Source organism: Apteryx mantelli, chromosome 6 (assembly GCF_036417845.1).
Source record: "Apteryx mantelli isolate bAptMan1 chromosome 6, bAptMan1.hap1, whole genome shotgun sequence".
Lineage (NCBI taxonomy): Eukaryota > Metazoa > Chordata > Aves > Apterygiformes > Apterygidae > Apteryx > Apteryx mantelli.
This window is the reverse complement of record NC_089983.1, coordinates 34,595,937-34,614,047: the sequence shown is the minus strand read 5'-3', so window position 1 is coordinate 34,614,047 and position 18,111 is coordinate 34,595,937. Positions and strand designations below refer to the sequence as shown.

General features: G+C 45.5%; 1 protein-coding gene across 14 annotated transcripts in view; it reads right to left on the bottom strand.

Moving 5' to 3' along the window:
- BIN1 (bridging integrator 1) overlaps positions 1-18,111 on the bottom strand; it is a 102,011-nt gene that overhangs the window by 44,519 nt on the left and 39,381 nt on the right. For all 14 annotated transcript variants that reach the window (XM_067299248.1, XM_067299249.1, XM_067299250.1 and 11 more), the window contains exons 2-5: positions 13,230-13,310; positions 5,714-5,768; positions 5,162-5,256; positions 2,134-2,229 (exon numbers count right to left, since the gene is read on the bottom strand). In XM_067299248.1, the coding sequence (XP_067155349.1) occupies positions 2,134-2,229; positions 5,162-5,256; positions 5,714-5,768; positions 13,230-13,310 (327 nt within the window). The remainder of the gene's footprint in view (positions 1-2,133; positions 2,230-5,161; positions 5,257-5,713; positions 5,769-13,229; positions 13,311-18,111) is intronic.

Here is an 18,111-nt window from a genome sequence, read left to right as displayed (position 1 = left end):
TTTTTAAATTCATACCACTGAAAGTCCATTTTAAAGAAATGGCCAAACCAGTGAAATGTATCCATGTCTTATTGTAGGTACCAAAAGAAAGGTAACATCTCGCTCGTCTGAAGAAGGGAGCCAAATGTGACTAGCATTCTTTTTAAAGAAAAGCTTAAATTCTGCACAAAGCTGCTTTAACTTCCATTTTCTAGAGCAAAATCTGAAGACTAGGAAAAAGTGACATTAGTAATAAACACTTTAGCGTCCCATCTGGAAGTCAGGAAAGATCTTTGTTAGTTTGGTGCCTGACCCCTTGAGTTTTTTGGTGGAATTTGGGTGGTCCCACTCTCATCATCCTTTGAAAAACCCAGTCTAAAATCCCAGCAGAATTAAGAAATCCCAAAGATGCTAAACACTGAAGAAATGTGGCATGCTGAGGTGACCTAGGGCACAGCCAAGAAGGCTGGTAAAATGCAATTTGGACAGAAGCAGTGCAGAAGTCAGTCTGCAGGAAGCCTGAAACAAAACCTTCTGCTATGGAAGCAGTGCAAGAGTCACCACACTGCTGACTGAGGCACATTGAATCACACTACAGGGACTGACCAGCATTAAAGCCTCATGTAGGTGGAAAGTGGCAGCAAATCTCTTCCTTCTTCCCCATTTCATATTTCCAGGGACAGAAGAGGCTGGAAATTGAGGCAAAAACAAGGATCCCCAGGAGGCAAGGACACTGCCCTTCTGCAGCGGTTTTACACGCCTGTGACCTGCCCCACATTGGTACAGCATGCTCCTCCTGAAGCAACAAATGTTGACAAATGTTTTAAGAGACATGTGGTAGGGAAAGGGTTGTTTTCACTGGGAGGAAGCCAAGCTGATACTTCCCATATGGTGATATCATTACTAGTGCTTCCATATGGTGAAGACATTTCCTGCATAACCTTCTCAAAATGAATGGAGAGGACAGTAGGGGAAGGGAAGTTCACAGGACATTCTAGCCCAGGTTGGTGAACATAGGGCTTCCCCCAAAGATCCTATCCAGCATTGTCCCCCTCCCCCACAAAGAACTGGCAATATGCAGCCTCTTGTTTTGTAGTAATGTTTTCTCTTTAGCATCCTTCCCCTGGCTTCTTCGCTCTGTGTCATTTTTAAGCCCAAAGGAGAACACAGAGTTTTCATAGGACCCAGAGCTACAAAGATCTTGGCTGTTGGAAAAGTAGAGTTTGCAGCAGCACAGCCACCATTTGTAAAGGAGATATCCAGGGCTAAGTACAATCACAAGAATCAGTGCAAGTGATATATGACAGGCAGTCACTGCAGGTTCTTGTACAACATGCATACATGCTGCCTCCACAATGCTTGTGGTCCTGCTCATGGTGACTCTCCAGAACGTGGGCATGACAAGTTCGTCAGCTTTGGCCTGGAAAACCTCCTACTCTGCTGTTGCTGTGTCTTAATCAGCCCACACATTCAGGCTCTGCATCTCAGCTAGGAGGTCCCATGCAAGAGTCCATAGGAAACATCCTACCACCTCTCAGCTATCTATTACCAGCAGAGACACTGCGTGGGCACTCCTCCTCTGCTTCAGGGCAGAGTCAAACAGGTTGCTTATGGTAACCTCTTTGGCTTTGGAAAGGCATAGACAAAGATTGCTCACACACTTCAGTGCATCTCAGAAGCTCTGCTCCTTTTCATTTGCTCCTTTTGTGACGTCAAAGTTTCTGCGTATGCCACTGCCATTCCAAACACACTGCATCCGTGAGGACTATGGAGGGAGCTCCAACTAGCAGAAGAGGGCTGACTCCCCAGGGACCCCCCCCCCCCAGCAAGAAAAGGCAACCCTGAGCTGCAGTCATCTGTGATGGCAGGGCAGTTCCAGACAATCAATTCTCAAGAGCACAAGATGAGGTTCCCACTCTACCACACTTCACAGCTCCTTACCTTCTGACTGCTAAAGAGGAAAGGAGTCCACAGCACCACCTCTATAACTTCCCCAACCCAGACCAGTGTTAATCCACAGGCACATCTCTTACATTACAGTGTATTTTCCCCCACACACATCCTGCTAAAGAAGATGAAGATGCCAGAAATGGATTCTTATAAAGTCTCATCTGCTATAACACCCTAGATCAAAAGGTATAAAGAGAATCTTACTTTAATGTCTGGGAATTGGCCAAGGTATGTATCCATGGTCAGAAGGGCCTGATCCACCAGCTTCTGATGGAAATCTGTCCAGAGGAGGTCATTGTTCTGAAAAACAAAAGCAGTGAGCTAACTAATGGTGAGAAGAGCACAGAGCTTTGCATTTCTGTTTGTGTCAATGAATGCTACAATCAACAGTTTCCATTCCCCAGTGCTCTTGAAAAATAGTTATTTGTTTAAAAAAACTAAGGAACAGAGAAGTGACTTGAAAACATAGCTCACACCAGAAATGTAGAAACAGATAGGGCTTGATGCAGCTAATTCAGGCAACCTCTACAAGGACACAGCACCCTTCATGAACCTTTGAGAACCTTTCTTTTCCCCTACAGTGCTAGCCCAAATCCATGCAACAGAAGGGAAGATGAAGGTTAGGTGCACTTTACCTCCTCCTCTCAGTCCCCTCCCTCCAGCAGCCACAAGAACAGGACACTTGACACCACTAAGCACTATTTTCTGCTTTTCACTACAACATACCTTTCTGAAGGACAATGAACAATGAGAGAAAGCTATGTTAGCAGTCTTTAGCCCTCACACAACCTGCCTCAAGAGCCCCGTGGAGGTCACATTCAAAGCTTGCACCCCAACCTGAGCACAATTTACTCTTGATCTCATCTTAACCATGCTAAGTTTCCATCAACAGCTTGTGTTAGGTGGAAATTGTCCCTCTCTTCTGTTTTTTCTGCTTGAAAAAATGGTTTTGGTTAAAATATTAAAGAAAAATGCCCACTTTACATGGAAAAAAATTTTTCGGCAGGAATAGCACTTTTCTCCTGCCTGCCTTTCACCAAAAGAGAGAAACATGAATAAACAAAGGCATTAAAAGATGAAGGGGGGCTGGAAAAACTCCTGCAGACCCTCAGAGCAGCTTCAGTTAGTTCTCAGGCCTCATACTCCCTTTGACCTCTCTGACTCAAATTATCTGAAGGGACAGTCTCCCAGGAGGCATCTCAGTGGCTTAAGAAGAAACAAGGCCAAAAGAAAATGTGAAGCCAAACCAGCTGAATTACAACTCCATTATTCACTGCAACAACACTTCCTAATGGAAAGTTTCCATGTTAATGCAAGAATTGACCTGGAAATGTTCAGGTTTTGTTTGCTTTATCTGCTTTGAAGTCAGTATTTCCTAGGAAAAAATGCAGACATTACTTCAGGTAAGGTTTTCTGCAGGGGAAACTGCGGGAAGCAAACAATCTTTCTTCTGCTTCCCTCCCTAATTCTTCCCCACTGCTCCAACACTACAACTGCTGTGGCCCCATCCTGCAGTCTCAAGGCAGATGGAGCCATGGAGCTGAACTACCACAGCTGCTGCTCAGCAGACCAGCTCAGCCAGGGACCTGAGGGTGTCTGCCTCCAGCTGGACATACCACACACATGCCAAGGAGGAACCAAGCTGCCAAACGACAGGCTGTGCCCCAAGCTCCACAGAAAGCAACTGGGCAATTTGGACAGGCATCACCTCACCAAGGGATGAGGAGAACAGCAGGTTGGGGTGACGTATGGCTCAGCCAAACAAGATGGCAACAAATATATAGCAGCTGCTGGTGCTACTGTGAGAGGGAGGTTTTTGCAGCTACACAATAGCTGCTCTGGTGATGCTTTGGGTACAGATTTAGGTTCCCTGCCTCATTTCCCTCCATTTCCCTCATGTGGACAGAGAGGCTGATGGGCTCAGTGAAGGTCTACACAGCACAGGTTATTTCCTCTCACTTACAGCAAGGAGGCCTGAAGATCTGCCTTGCTGCTGGCATAGCTTGCACCAACACAGACACAGCACAAAGTAGTGGTACAAGACATGCAATTCTGGATTTATACCATGATGTAAATAATTGCATTTGAAATGCTTTCTGCATTTATCAATGGCAATGCACAGCTCACAGCCAGCCTTGGACTTTGCAGGCTGCCAGAACCAGGCTTGAGTTCTTCCCTGCTCCATATGTAAAAAATCTCCAAGTTCTCATTTATAATCTGCCCACAGATCTCTAGCAGCATTGCGTGCCAGCTCCTTGGGCTAGTATCTCTCCTACAGAACAATCTCCAGAGAGAGTAGCATTGAAGAGCTAAAGGGATCTAGGAAAACATCTCCAGCATTGCATATTGTCAAGGGATTGCTTTAAGACGAAACGAAGAGCACAGCTAGCAGTGACAACACACATGAACAATACTGGGAGGCTGGCAGCATTAATGTTAACAGCTCTGTAATGGCACAAGCTGGCTATCAAAAAGAGCAACACAGTTTTCTTCTGGAGAGTGAAGGCACATAGTGTTGATGTACTGATGGAAGAGCAAGAAAAGCACATAAAAGAGCAGCTTGACACGTTATACAAGAGGGAATCTGAGGCTTGCAATACTGTAGGAATACCATGGCAATTAGGAAGCGACAGACATAGGAGAAGGGAAAACAGAGACCTAGAGAGGTCAAAGACAGACCAAGGCTTAAAGCAGCGGAGGATGGTTTGATGAGACAGATCTTCTCTCAAGGCCTGGGAAAAGCCCATGGAACAAGGTCTACAAAATCCATTTTAGAAGCTAATCAGGAAAGATTAGTGGGTACTGCCTATAACTATAACAGAGCCCAAGGCCAGAACGATCTCTTCCTTCAAGGACCATGGCCCCCACAGACAGAGCACTTTCTTTTGCACAGAGTGTAAGCAATACATTCAGTTGAGCCTCTTAACCCTCTTTTGGCATCTACCGTCTCTGTTCAGCCACTGTTGGGGCAACAAAACTGCTTCTGCACATAAGCGCAGGGCTCTCTGTAGCATTCAAGCATCTGGGGACAGTATGTCCCATTTTTGCCTTCACAAATATGGATGAAAACACAGGCCACCCTCCCTTCAGCTTTCCCCTCCTCCCAATACTAAGCTTGGGAGGAGTCTCACTGCAAAGCTACATGTCTGAAGGAATACAGCTCACAGAGCTTCCAAAGCTCATTTCCTCTGACAGGCCAAGCCTAGGGACCCCAAATCCTGTACAGTCTTACCTCTGCTATTTTATTTGTGTCATCTCTCCCAGGCCAATCTGGCTCATAAACTTCCTGCAAACACTCCGTCAGCTTCTTGGAGGCCTCGTGCATGGCTAGGAAAGAACAGGGAACCGCCTTAGAAACTGAGAATTAGTGTGTTCCCCCCATTTTATCCCTTCTCCTGAAGGATGGGGACTCAGAGGTGTTGAATGGGTTACGACAAACGCTAAGCTGTTCCCTACTGAATGCCTAATGAAGACACAGAGATGGATGGTAACCAGAAGGAGAAAGGAACTCAAGAATGTAGTCACATCAAACTGTCCACGTTCATCCTTCACTAGCAGAGGAAATGAGTTTTTCTGCTAAGATGGCACCACCACTTTTGGCATGAAAGCACAACCCCATCCCACCTGGTCCCAAAGAATTCTGAGATCCCCTGCCAAAATGAGGTTTTTCGTTCCCAAAACTCATCCCTGAGATAGGGAACACCAGGAAGTGCATGGGTTACAGAAAACCTCACTGCATATGTAAGCACTAAAGGGGAAAATGCTCTGTTTACGCAGACCTTACCTTTCACGGAAGCCAAGTAAGTTCGCAGGTCCTTCTGCAGCCTTGTGCCTTCTGACTGTGAAGATAAGGAGAAAACTAACAGTTATTCTCTCATACAAAAAAGGCATAAGAGGGAGGAGTCAAGCATTTCTAAATAAAGGAAAACTACTTCAGCCCTCGTCCAAACTACCCAAAACAACGCAGTGACCAAGTAGTCATTACAGGGACACAAGAACAGTTTGTTCTGATTAAAACAAACTGGAACAAGCTGAACAGAAATTATGCTTGAGAAAGGTGTATAGTTCGATGGGCTTTGCTTCCAATAGAGGAGCATATTATCTACAGCATACAAGCTAGAAGCGCACAACCCTGCCCCCCCCCCCAACCACCCTCATACACTGGTTACCTCGTACAGGGTTACCTGAGCCTTTTAAAGGTACCTAGCCTACCTAGGAGACTGAATAGACTTTGCAGCCTGTGAGGTCTGCAGGCAGATAAATTTCCAGAGAGGCCCACTTTTCAGTTTGGCCATAAACCCTCTTCCCCCAGCTCTCCTAGTCACCTAGATGGTTTGTATCTGGGGTCCCCATCCAGCCCCCTCTTTGGCATTTCCTTTGTTTTATTCCTTGCCTACCAGTGGAGCAACTCTCTCACTTGCTGCAAGGGTTTCTTTTTATTATTATTATTATTTTGAGCATTAATGCTTTCCCCAAAACTTTGGCAACTGCTTTCTCTCTGTGCGTGTACCACTTACTCTTTACAGTCTATAGGGAGCTGTCAGGCATACCCTTGATTTTGCACAAACACCTCTCAAGAAGCAGACAGACATTGTCAAGTACTATACAGAACAGAAACTCTCAACAACTCGAGTGCACATTTAGAAGATGCTTCCTAAACCCAGAGGTAAAAAGAAAGGGAAGACAGTGAAACTGGAATCTGGGAAATGAATCCTCTTCCCAGTTATCAGAGAGCAGGAGGTTTGAGGGAGTGCAGAGAGGAATCAAAGAGGTATGGTTGAACCTAAATATCTTCAGAAAGAAAATCTCGTAGCTCAGTAAATTAAATTAAATTGCAAGCATATAAACAAAGAGGAAAGAAATAACGAGCGTGTGTACCAGAATAACATAACTCCACAAAAGGAAAGTAAAACTAGTATAGAAATAGAAGACCCAGGGCTAATTCTGAATCCCTTCTTCATTTCTCACCCCTGCACCATCTAAGGAACTAACTTAAAACCTCGGCACAGGAACAATGACATTGTCTCTTGATGTAGGAGCGGACCACAATAAGTTGTTCTACTCAAAGCACATTGTCTCTTGATGTAGGAGCAACCCTCCGCAGGAAGTTGTTCTACTCGGAGAGGAATCGTCACAAAAGTTTACATTGCAGCAAGACAAGTGCAACATGCTTCAACACACAAGCGTCATCTTGTTTAAGCAGATATTGCCCTGTCTGCAGTCACAGTGTAATCTGACTCTGTGAACCTATAACACAGAATCACAGAATCGCTGAGGTTGGAAGGGACCTCTGGAGACCATCTAGTCCAACCCCCCTGCTCAAGATGGGTCACCTAGAGCACATTGCACAGGATTGCATCCAGGCGCGTTTTGAATATCTCCAGAGAAGGAGACTCCACCACCTCTCGGGGCAACTTGTGCCAGTGCTCTGTCACCCTCACAGTGAAAAAGTTTTTCCTCATGTTCAGATGGAAGTGTCTGTGTTTCAGTTTGTGCCCATTGCCTCGCGTCCTGTCACTCGGCACCACTGAAAAGAGTCTGGTCCCATCCTCTCGACACCCTCCCTTCAGATACTTGTACACGTTGATAAGATCTCCTCTCAGCCTTCTCTTCTCCAAGCTAAACAGGCCAAGCTCTCTCAGTCTTTCCTCATAAGAGAGATGCTCCAGTCCCCTAATCATCTTTGTGGCCCTTCGCTGGACTTGCTCCAGTAGTGCCACATCCCTCTTGTACTGGGGAGCCCAGAACTGGACGCAGTACTCCAGATGGGGCCTCAGCAGGGCTGAGTAGAGGGGGAGGATCACCTCCCTCGACCTGCTGGCAACACTCTTCCTGATGCACCCCAGGATACCATTGGCCTTCTTGGCCACAAGGGCACATTGGTGGCTGATGCTTAACTTGGTGTCCACCAGCGCTCCCAGGTCCTTCTCGGCAGAGCTGCTTTCCAGCAGGTCAGCCCCCACCCTGTACTGGTGCATGGGGTTATTCCTCCCCAGGTGCAGGACCCTGCACTTGCCTTTGTTGAACTTCAGGAGGTTCCTCTCCGCCCACCTCTCCAGCCTGTCCAGGTCTCTCTGAATGGCAGCACAGCCCTCTGGCGTATCAGCCACTCCTCCCAGTTTTGTATCGTCAGCAAACTTGCTGAGGGTGCACTCTGTCCCTTCATCCAGGTCATTGATGAAGAAGCTGAACAAGACTGGACCCAGTACTGACCCCTGGGGGACACCGCTAGCTACAGGCCTCCAACTAGACTCTGTGCCACTGATCACAACTCTCTGAGCTCTGCCATTCAGCCAGTTCTCAATCCACCTCACTGTCCACTCATCTAACCCACACAACCAGGTATAATGTGAAGGACAGTACATGCAGGAAGATGCATATTTAAAAACAGAAGTGCTACGCTTAGGAGGCTGGAAGAGTTCTTTCTCCAAAGTCCTAATGAATCACCTACTATTTACAGTGCTGGGAAAGAAAGATGTGAGGTTTGTCTGTTTGCTTTCTTGTTTTGATTTGTTTTTTATTATCATTTACAATACCTTATTGTAAATGCACTGAACACTAGCTAAACATGTGCTTTCCAGTAAAGAGTGGTTTCTTGATAGCCAACAGGCTTCCTATAACCTTCCCCTGCTCCTCTTTAAAAGAAAAGCTTTCACCTGCTTTCACCCTAACATTAGATTGTAACCCCTTCCTTACACGTCCTCACTGGTTTTGTAGTTAGGATGGGAGGTATTTTTAATCAGTAGGGATGTTTCACACCTGAGAGGTACAGGGAACATCTTGTTCCGGATTAGATGAATGTTGGGATAGAAGAACAAGGTGTGGGATTATAAAGGAAAAAAGAAAAAAAAAGAAAAACAACAGCTCCAAGTTAGCCCCCACCCAGCAAACAATTAAGAGCTGTTAAGACACAAAGCCTGAACTACTCATGAGAAGCACCCATCTCATGGTACTAGGCAAGCTGTTAAATTTGTTTTGCTATCCAGGGCTGAACTGGAAACTGCTGGGTTAGCAGGGGTCTTGCCTGCATAGACATTCTCCCTCTGCTAAGGGGCTGCTTCTGAGGACTCTTAAAAAAAACTGCTCTGGGTATAGGTAAACTCCCAAAATCCAGGCCTTCCTCGTCCTAGTCCCTTAAGTGAGAGGTAGAACAGCAACGTGTAGGTCAGATCCACAGATTTAGAGCCAAGTATTTTTAGAACAGCAGATAACACTTTTCACCACTCTCTTGCACTAGGAGATGAGCTGAGAGGGCCCCACAGACTGACAAGGCCTGTTATCACAGGGCAAAATGGGCAAGTGTCACAGCTTTCCATACTCGAAAGAAGCTGATCTTGACCCCTCTTTTTACATAATTAGCAGTTTCAGGCATTTGCACAGGAGATTCTGTAACCACGTTGGTCCTCTATCCCTGTCATACACTATTGCTGTTCTCAGTAACGCACAATAAACTTCGTACTGAATTTGCAAGGCCTTAGGACTGAGACATATCAGGCTTGCTCTGCCCAAACTTTTCTTGAGCTATAGCTTTGTTTTACTTGCCCCAGCTGTGATAACAATTTCTCTAATTGACTAGGCATCTAAGGCTAATTTGTTTTACTTTTGTTCAGCTTTGTGTGGTACAACCAGAGCTTTATACAGATAGCAGTAACAAACAGTTATTCTATGTGGAATGAGATATTTATGACTAACATAATGACATAGTGTAGAAAAATACAGGCCTGGTATGATAGAAGAGGCCTTGAAAAGTGGAGACACAGGATGCAGCATACAGAGGGGATGATTAAGAGATGGGGCACAGACTTGGTGCTGGAAACCCCATGGCTACAAATGCTGGTGGTCAGTTAAAAAAGGCAGACCTGGAGCCAGACAAAACTGTTGCTTTTAGGGGTAGCAAAGAGTACAAAGAAATAGTATCTAACATATGTAAAGGGCACCATATATAGCAAATCCGGATGTTTTGTGGAGCTGTAGACCAATGAAGAAAGGCGTAAAAAGTGTGTTAGCAAGCATGTAAAAATGACCCCCAGTGGATCCAAGAGGGAGGAAGAAGAAACCATCAACACAAACATCACATTCCTCCCAGCAGAGGACTCCAGATGCTGACAACTCACTTCAACACTCCCACCAGTCACAATGAAACCCCCAAAGTTAGGACTCAGAGGAGCAGTGGAAGGGTGAGTGTAATAGCAGAAAAAGAGGTAGAAACTAAAAAATGTGGTATGAAAGAATTTCAACTGCATTTTTATTCCTTCTTTTTCAGTAACAATGAGATCTGGATGAACAGAGGTTTGACTCTTACGATTTTTATTACACTAACAATAATTACATATAACCCGTATACATATAACCCCAGCTTTAATTACATATAACCCGTTTCCTCTTTGCTCATAAACAGGATTGAGTTTAATTGTCCAAATCTACACTCCAAGAGCAAAGATTAAACCCACAACCCAGGAGGGGCATGCAGAGCTACGCTGCCTACCCTGCAGGCCAAGGCTGTGCCAAACACTGGTAGACGGGCAGAGGATGCAGCCTGCGCCAGTAGCAGCTTGTCTCTCACATGCTTGGTGTGAAACAGTGTAAACCAACCCAGTACTTCCATGTGAGCGACAGCTCCTGAGCATATCAAAACTCAGCAGTTCTGCCAGGCAGAAACATGAAGCGGTGCCAGGTGTAAGGGCTGCCACCAGCCTCCTACTCTCTCCCCAGTGAAGTATATTTCAAACGCTGGGGAAGAGAAGCTGAAGCCTGGTGCAACTTGGGCAGGGGCTGCCCTGCACCTTTGCAGCAGGCCTCTTGCCCCCAGTTCTGTGAGGACAGTTTCTAGGACAGACCTTCACACTGGTGCCTGACAGCAAGTGACACAGAGGGTGGGGAAGGAGAGGGGGAACCTTCCAAAGAGCTTGTTTGGTGGTTAACAGCCAAAGATAGCTTGTCATGAGGGAGGGGCACATGAACCAGTTGTGCTGCTTGTCAAGCCTTCGAGAGATGTGGGGGAGCCCTGTAACCCTGCAGAAGCATGGCTACATCAAGCTCATGTGTCATGTAGTAAATCCATCTGTCTGAGCTAAAATGTTTCTACCATTCAGAAACCTCAGATTGGTGCTCTCATACCCACCTGAACAAATGAAGATCTGGAAAGTGCAATGCCTTCCCTTGTGTCCACTCAACCACCATTTGGGAGAACCACAAGATGCCTTGGTTGAAGATGAATGAACCATTTTTAGGCCTGCCCTCCGTTCGCCAACAGCCCACACATGAACATTTGTCAAAGCAGCCCAACACAGTCATCAGAGTCAGAGGAGACCCTAATCAACTGAACAAACAAGGCCAATGCCCCTGGGATACTTTTCAAAGCTTTCCTCCTGTTGTAATAACCCTCCAGTCACATCCCAGCCAATACCAGAGAACAACTACTCTGTAAGAAGTCTACAGCAAAAGATCAGCTTTCCTCCAGACTTATGTTTCCAACTACAGTACACTTCATATAGCTGTGTGAGAGATTTCTGTGGCCTTTCCTTACCATACACACATTTTATTTATATATATATATATATAAAAAATAAAAAAGAGCATGTATGTGCATATACACACACACACAGCTCAAGTTCCTTTCCAAGCCTGTTTAGCATCATAACAACTCCTCAGCCCTGGACATTTTAACAATCCAACCAACTCGCACTTATGACCTTCCCTGTGTAATAGACATTGTTAAATTTTTGTTAGCAATAAGAGAACTGAGGGCCAAAGCAAAACCAACAGACCACATGCAGCAATTGCACAGTAGCTTCTGGTTCCTTTGATAAGTCATTTGCAGATTTTATTTCATGGACTACCCCGCAAGATAAGAACAGAAATTCAGCTGTAGGGGGGTACAGAGACAGTGCTTCTTTACTAGGCTTCTCAATGCACCATGGAACTCCCGGCTTTTGAAATTGGGGGGGGGGGGGGAGGGGGAAATCATTGCTGACAGCCAGATCAAGAGGTTTGGATTTGATTTTTTTCAGTTTTTGTTCTTAAAATGGCTGCCCATTTCCTGATTGCTGATGCTTAGCCTGCATAATGATATGGAAAAGACACACCTGGTAACGTCATGTCTCCAGAAAGAAGCCAAACTGCACTCCTCCATGTGCAAGGGGACATCATTGGTAGACATGCTATAGAGACATTGCACGCACTTCTGAAACAACAGCTACTACTACTGCCAAGAGAATGAGCATTAGTCTCCAGGAACCTATAGTCAGCTCCAGTTAGTCATATCTCAAAGTTAGACTGAAAGGTTTTCATTGCATTCAGCTGTGGTAAATCCCTTCTCAGCTGGTTTTGGGACACAGCAGAATCACATCTGCTGAGTCTTAACAGATGAGAAGCAGCTGCCATTAACAGCTCCAGAAAAAGGCCCAAAATATGTCAGGGTACAAAGGGTCTGAAGGATTTCTTTTCCCTGCCTTTCCCACTCCTAGCACCACCTGAGTTTTGGTGTGCACTCCCTGCCAGGAAACAGACAAGCAACACTTCCCCTAACATCAAACACCACCTTAGCCACAGCCAGCTCTGAAAATCCCCTACAGTAAGTAACCTTTTCCCCTCATTTCAGTGGCTGAAAGTTCCAGGTACAGAACACACTCAGTTCAAGATATAATCCTACCCCTGTCTAAGCAAAAGAAAAAAAATACAGGCTACACTGTAAAAATACTTGTGTGCCAAAATATAGGGATGAAGCACACATGCAAAAGAATAATGGCTCAGGCTTGACACTGTGGTCGTGCAAGGATGGAAGAGTAAGTTAGTTTTAGAGCTTGATCAGCCCTGAAAGTACGTTCCCTTTTCATCATTTGCTTTGTTTGTTTCTCTTTTGCCTTTCATTATGTTTAGGAAAGTGAATCTGTCCTGCTCCATTTTATTTTCCATTTCTAATCAGTTTCTCCTCCTATCCATCTTTCAGAGACACAATGTTGCTCTTGTGTCTCCACTTCCAGCCCAGCAGGAAGAATTCACATTACAAAGCATTTGTTAACTGAAGAAAGTGTTCTGGTTGAAATATTTCTTTTTGCTAACCTTGGGTCTAGAACAAGTATTATTTTCTAACATACACTCTCACTCACTCTGTGATAGGCACATTGAAAGAGACATCAGTGTGATCTCTCATAAGTGAACATAAGTGAGTTAAGAGTAGTAGGTCACTTCTATATGACTATGGCCTCATTTAACTTAATGGGTTTTAATTGCATACTACAGCAGACAACTGGGAACTAATATTGAAACAGTGTGTAATTACATATCTCCAATTATCTTACCAGCTGTTTGTTGAAGTTCTGCACACACTGTTCAAACTGTTCATCTTTTGTTTCATCTGCTTTCCCAAGCTTCTGAAGGACCTGCAGAAAGAGAGGAAAAAGACAGGAGATTTCAAAAAACAGATATTACAAAGCAGAAATGAAGTTGTGAAAAGTTGCAGCTTTTTGCTCATGAGGCAGAAAGAAGAAAGGTTAAAAAGTTTCCCTTATTCCTGCACTCAGAATTTCTGGAATATTTCTCCACCGAGTCACAGTTTGAAAAAAGGGCTCAGAGATGAGTCAGGATGAACTCAGACCTGTTGTATTTCGCGGTACAGAAGAGCATGACCCATATTTGCCCTTCACTGGTCTAACACTAACACTAACACAGCCTGCAAGCAAGGCAATACTGACACAGTTGTTCATCTCCTGGACTAACAAGAAACAAACCACATTCCTAATGCCTTTTGTTGTGTGGTTACACTCATCCTGGTTTAATGCTAGACTCTGGTCCAGACAGTATTTATTTATTTTTATTTTTTGGTCTTGGAACAGCTCGACTGTTTAGCCTCAAACATGGAAAGCCATTCAGCGATTTCTTAAGAAAGAGAAGGTGGCTGAAGCAGGGAAAGTCCCACCTTCTTTCTTCCTTTTCCTACTATGCACAGGCTTGGCACAAGCTGGCTGTTGAAAGCAATTTGGGATCTTACGCCATGAGTCTATCCCACTCCGAGTGTCACATTCGAGAGTGTCAGGGCAGCCAGCCCTGTCCCTCTCACAGCCTCTCTGCACAGCACAGCTCCCCACAGCCCGCATAAAATCCTTATCAGGCTACTTTCCTAATCACAGCTCTCTTTTAATGATCTCTCTGTACAGCTAAGTGGGCAGCTCAAGGGCTTTGAACAAAGCCCTTCATTTTCTGGACAGGAAGGCAGGTCCATCATAAGAGAGTGAGGCAAAGTACAGCTGCAGAGGAGGGCAGCAGTTATTTGCTGTGCCCCAAGCAACTCTAGCAGCAGGGACACAAGGATGCAAACTGTAGCTGGTTATGCTTGATGAACAACATCTTTGTTAAGCAAAAATAAAAGCTGACCGTGCTCAAAATAAAGCCTCGTCTCCCAAGGCCAGTAAAAATATAGAAAAATCCACTCAGTCCTCACTTGCAAGAGGTTCTGGAGAGCTAGAGGGAGCTAAAAAGGGTGCTGAGGGAAAACCTTGAAAAGGAAGCACATGGCTGCCAGAGGGGCAGATAGCACTGCAAAAACAGAAGTCATTTTCAGCAGCAGGCCTTCATCCACAGATGTCTCAAGCATCACGCTCAGTCCCTCTTAATGAGAGGACTACCAAGGTGGAGAAGCTGGCGTAGGTTATCACCATCAGATCTACAAGAAGGCCACTAGTAACTGTCCCCAGACCAGCCACTCCAAGGGACTACCAGGCAGCCACAACAGTCACCCAAAGCAACTTCTGCCAACTCCCATTGCCACAAGTGGATCTCTTCAGAAGATGTAAGGAGGATTTTCTCTCTGCAGGGTGAGAATCAGTTTGGGTTTGTTTTTTGTTTTTTTTGTTCCCAAAAGGGCATTGAGAAGGTCCAGTCAACAGGATGTCATTCATCTATTGCCACACTCTCATTTTATCACATGGCCAGGGCTAAGGATATTTGTGCTATCTCTCTGTAGCCAATCTGAACTCTCCTCTCCCCCATATAAGCAAACACATTTCCTGGCTCATTCCTGGCTGCAGTAACTCACCCTAGAGCTAGGCATGATAAATCAGTGCAGACATTTAGCACCTGGCTCATGAGTCTATTTATTTAGGATTTAGGCTGGGATTGGGCACTGAGGACGGAGCCACTCATTTTCATTCTCCCTCTGTTCAACATCCTCCCTTCACTTCCAGGAATCTTTGAGGTTTTCAAGATCAGCAAAATGGGGAGGAAAAAACTGACACATACAGATGAACGCTGCCCTGCTCGTAATCAAGGACTGATCCAAAAACCTCCAAAGTTAGAGGCACAACTCTCTGCAGTTCAAATGATAGCAATAAACACTGTAGCTACAAGTCCCTCACGTGCTTGGTTGGCAGGCGGTAGCTGGATGCATACAGCATGAACATTCACTTCTTTCTCTTCAACTCCTGGCACACAGGAGCTTGTTGGAGAGCAGAGGAAAAGCAACGTTGGTTGGACAGGCAAAGCCCTGTACAACAGCCAGTGGTGCCTCTGCTCCAGTGAAGGAAAGTGCCTGCCACAGGTCCACTGCTGTTGATGGGGCTACACGTTTCTCTACCATTCCAAGAGGTGAAAAGGATTCAGCCCAACTTCATCTTTCTCAGGTGGTATGGTGAATCACTGCCAGAAAAGATGTTGCTCAAAGGTCAGATGTTCAACTGTACTCCCTGAGACTACCAGACCTATGGAGCAAGGATTTGCCGTCTAAAGGATGGTTTTTCTACATGTTGGGCACAAGACGACAACCAACACAACAGAAGCACGCATCAGCGATACTCAGCAAGAATGGAAGTTGCAAATTCCAAGGAGGAATGAAGTTCCCAATACGAAGATCAATGGAATTGTTGCAGATAAAAAGGAGCTTTTTATGGGGTGATACATCTGTCTGGCTAATCAGGAGACAACATGATGCTTTGAGGCCTGGAGGGAAGGAAAGGAGACCATTTAACTCAAAAGGAATCTGGAGTATGTTGCTAGAGGTCAAAGGTTTAGAACAGACTCTGGGTATAAAACACTGATCAGTACCCACAGACTGTTCATTGGGATGGCCCGCACGCCTGCTTCCCATGTGGCCAGGAAGCCGATTTGCAGTTCCACAGCTTCTAATGGGGACAAACAGACAGAGTTTGGGATCATCCAGCCAGCTGGAAAAATCTTGTTCCCCTATGCTGAGGGGCTCTGCACAAGTCCTGCAAAACACCTGGCATTCCCAAGAGCTCTGGGAATTCACTGCCCAGCTCTAGGAAAAAAAACTTCTGCGGGAACAGCTACACTCAGCTGAGGAGCTCAATGAGGTGGGAAGGAATTGATAAAGAAACCTTGCACATTTCCCACAGTGGGGAGATGGGGCAGGTAAAACAGAGGAGTAGGGGGACGCTAGCAGAGAAACAAGGCAAGGAAAACAAAACACGTAACAAGAGAAAGAGAGAGAGACTATGAGAAATGCTCTGACTTCCCTCTATTTTCTTCATCTCCTATGTGAGAGCTTGTGCCCCCTCCGCCACACACACACAGGCCCTATTATATGCAAGTCCCAGCCACACAGCCCATCATCCCCCTCATTCCTTCCCATGACACAGTGGAGAGACCGCAGCTCCGCGCTGCAGCTTGGCAGCGGGTTATCTTTGCATACAGCTCTCCCCAAAACACAACTCTGCCCCATGGAACCAGCCCATAGGTCTAATCCAAAAGTCATTTGAGCAGTTTAAAGTCATAGCTCCACAAGGCTGGCCCTCAAACCTGCTCCCTGCTCCCACACAGGCAAGTTGTACTAATGGGTCCCTCCAGACCCCAAAAACCATATGGGGATGGAGCAGATGGCCCTGGGTGTGCTGTTGACTGCAGGCATGTCCATTCACTCTGCTAATAACCCATGAGCTCACAGGACAACTCCTCTCCCCAGGCTGGGCAAGTGCCGTCATAGGTCAGGCTATTCCGGGTGAGCCACGGCTGCTCCCCTCCCTTCCCCCTGTGACAGTCTTTAATCCCCCAGCTCATTGCAAAGCCAGATAAAGTTCGGATGGAAACTTCAGGCTCTTTGATAGCTATTAATGGAGCAGATTTATCCGGGTAGGAGTCAGGACCCCACCACAGCTCCCAGATCTCAGGGCAGATTGGAAAGGGTGTGATCTGTCAGCTGCTGTCTGGAGGCAAACCACACCAGGCAGTGGGTATGGATCTGGCATTTAAAGGATTAAGAAGCAGCCATGGCTAGGCTCTTTGGTTTGCCCTTGACCTGAGAAGTCCTAGCCCTGCACAAGGAAAGTGACCATTTCAAGAAAGCAGAAGGTGCAAGCTAGGATGAAGGAAGGAATACTTTGTACCAATGAGGCAGTTTAACAAAACACATTATGGGATGGATTTCAGCTTAAGACTCCAGCATTGCTGTGGGTTCTAATCTTGGCTCACCCAAAGATTCACTATGACATGATGGGGATGTCACCCCAGCCAACATTTTTTGCTTCAGGGACCTAACATGTATTTAAGCACTTAAACACTGGTTTGCAGTGTTGCTCAGAACCCAGATCTGTCCTGACTATCAACTAGACCTACAGGTGCTCCGTGTTTCTGGCAAACTAGGACCACAGGCACCTGACTAAGCACTCCAGTGTCTCCAAACACAGCCAAAACTCCGTTCAGTTTTCCCTTTGTTTAAATAAAAGCAACAATGAACAAGGAGATTCAGAGTTTGACAGAAATGTTAAAAGCATTAATGTTAACTGTTATTAAAACAAAACAAACAAAACCAAAAGAGAACCCACACTCTTTTCACATCAGGAATGTATTTGTAATCCTGTTGTTGCAGGTAGGACTATTTGCAATAAGATTTGAATTGATATGTTTAGGGAAGTGAGATACCACAGATAAAATGACAGAGGAATCTGGAAATTCTTCTTTAACAGAAATCTGGCATTCTGCTAGACGTAAAGGCATGCAATAGCCTTTGAAAACTATAAGTTCTCTCAGCAACACAGAAAATTTGTCTAAGGAAATCTGAGCTACAGGTAATCCCCAGAATCAAGAGGGTACAATTCACAAGATGACTGGGTGTTATTTGAAAAACATTATTTTGTAGGAGGATTCAAAAGGAGTGATCTCATCTGTCTGCAGTTTAACCTCTTTTATCCTGGTAGCAGGAAGCATTCCCAAGAGGCAAACCCCTGCACTGCT